The 2,416-nt window shown below is 34.4% G+C and overlaps 1 protein-coding gene across 1 annotated transcript in view; it reads left to right on the top strand.

Moving 5' to 3' along the window:
- Positions 1 to 2,016, top strand: part of DNAJB4 (DnaJ heat shock protein family (Hsp40) member B4) — a 13,704-nt gene extending 11,688 nt beyond the window's left edge. Inside the window, exon 3 of the mRNA XM_003784215.3 lies at positions 713 to 2,016. Within this exon, the coding sequence (XP_003784263.1) occupies positions 713 to 946 (234 nt within the window). The 3' untranslated portion in view covers positions 947 to 2,016. The remainder of the gene's footprint in view (positions 1 to 712) is intronic.
- Positions 2,017 to 2,416: the final 400 nt, after the last annotated feature.

The following is a 2,416-nucleotide window of genomic DNA, read 5'->3' as shown; positions in this document are numbered from 1 at the left end:
TGTTGTCTTACATACTTCTGTGGCATTGTTTGAGCTCCATCTGTGCAGCACTATTGCTTCTCACCCTGTCCTAATCCTGCTACTGGTCTAGCTTGGCCCCAGTATGCTATATTCTGAGAAGCTAAGGGGTTAAGGTGCGTGCCCTTTCTCTCACCGATAATTCTTTGCCGACACTGTACTGTATTTTAATTGCTGAGTTCCTTGTGCATACCTTCAGGGGAAGTCTGTGTTTATGGTGCCTTTAAAGCTCAGCATCTAGCAGAAATGTGTGACATACAGGAGACACTCAGTAAACATTTATTGGCTAAAACAATGTATTTCTTGTCCTGTTTACTGAAGAAGGTAGTTGCTCCTATCCTGTTCTTTCCAGTCCCGAGTTTCTCCCTCTTCTCCCATTCCAGTTCCTGCATCTTGAATGTTAACAACAGCTTCAAAGTATCCATTTCATTCCAAGGCAGTGGGGAAGACTTCCTTTACTTTTCCCTTTTCTTTCCCTTTCCTTCTCTTGCTCTTCTTTTGTGTAATAATGTATCTGATTATTCATGTCCTAAAGGAATTTTCTAATGCAAAAGAAATTTTGTAACTATTATTGTTCTTTTAGAGTTTAAAATTTTACCTTAGTGGTAGGATCCTTTACCATCTAGTAATATATTTATGCTTAGATTTTTAGGTTTTGGAGTGTGTTAATTTTATTGTATTTGGTCCATTTTAGGCATTGTGTGGCTGTTCAGTTAATGTGCCAACAATAGATGGAAGAAACATACCTATGTCAATAAATGATATTGTGAAACCTGGAATGAGGAGAAGAATTATTGGATATGGGCTGCCGTTTCCAAAAAATCCTGACCAACGCGGCGACCTTCTAATAGAATTTGAGGTGTCCTTCCCAGATACTATATCCTCATCATCCAAAGAAGTACTTAGGAAACATCTTCCTGCCTCATAGAATGAAGAACTTTGTTATCCATATTTTGATAAGGCACTGAAAATATAAAAGGACTGGCAGTTTACTGATGTAGATGTGAATTCTGTATAAAGATGTGTAAATTCTTTTGAGGGTTCATTAAATTGCATGAATAGAGACGGGTCAAATAAATAGGCAAAAGGATTTTTACAGTTAGAGATAAAGAGAAAATCACTCACTGTATTTTATTTCATTCCTCTCAAATCAGAAACTTTTAGTATTTTGCTTATATGTAAAAGTTGTTTTTGTGAAGTCAGCAGATATATTTCTAATAAAGTACTAGACTATCCAAGTACTTTATTTCTTGTATCTTTAGATGATCCGTACGAAAGATTCCCATTTGTAATGGAAATTAAAATTGTTAACTACACATGTAGTTATTTCTAGAAGAGAATAAAAACCCAAATAATTTGAAAATATAGTTTTTATATTTAAAGCATCTGAAATGCTGCTATAGGGCACGTACCAGTAAAAAATATCCTGATGCATATGTTTCACCACTTTGATTTTTCATGTATGCTGTAGCATTTCTTAATAACATAGTTGTAAGGTTCTTGAGGCAGACCTTTTCTTCATTGAAACAAAATTATTGGCAGTTTCTCTCCTGTGGAAATCCCAGTTGCCTGAATTACTGATATTTTAGAGATAGACCATTTTTAAAATGCCATATATCATTTTATGCAAGTTAACTATATATCTTGGACTAAATAACTTATAGGCTCATTTTGTTGTCTCCTGGTTTAAAATAATTTGTTTAATAATAAATGTGTTTTTAGAGGAAATACTTTACTTGGAATTAATTTTCCAATGATACAGTCTTCTGTAACTTACTTATAATATGCTATATGTATCTTATGCAATTTCCCTAAAGAGAATAAACTATCACTACACTATGGTGTTAAACCAAAATATGGGGAAAATAAACACTAACTGCTGCTTATGGATAATGTTACTACTACTTGTAATGCATATAACTATTTTACTTTTTCATATGTATAGATTGCATTTCTTAGGTGTTTTAATTTTTTAAATATATTTACATTTTAAAAATTATTTTCTTTTGTATTTTGTTTTATAACTGTGGGAAGAATGATATTTTGAAACAAAGTTTTTGGTTAAAAAATAATTTTCAGGGTGGTTCAACTATAATGAGAGTGATATTTTAAAACAAAGTTCTGGTTAAAAAATAATTTTCAGTATGATTCATATACGTACAGGGTGGCCATAAAGTTTGTGTGCAGTTTAAAATTGCATATGGGGCTCAGTGCCCGTAGCACAGTGGTTACAGTGCTGGCCACATGCACTGAGGCTGGTGGGTTTGAACCCAGCCGGGGCCAGCTAAACAATGACAACTACAACAAAAAAACAGCCAGATGTTGTGGTGGGCACCTGTAGTCCCAGCTACCTGGGAGGCTGAGGCAAGAGAATCTCTTAAGCCCAAGAGTTGGAGGT

Source organism: Otolemur garnettii, unplaced genomic scaffold (assembly GCF_000181295.1).
Source record: "Otolemur garnettii isolate 467f Iridium unplaced genomic scaffold, OtoGar3 scaffold00010, whole genome shotgun sequence".
Taxonomy (NCBI): domain Eukaryota; kingdom Metazoa; phylum Chordata; class Mammalia; order Primates; family Galagidae; genus Otolemur; species Otolemur garnettii.
This window is presented reverse-complemented; position numbering and strand designations above follow the sequence as displayed.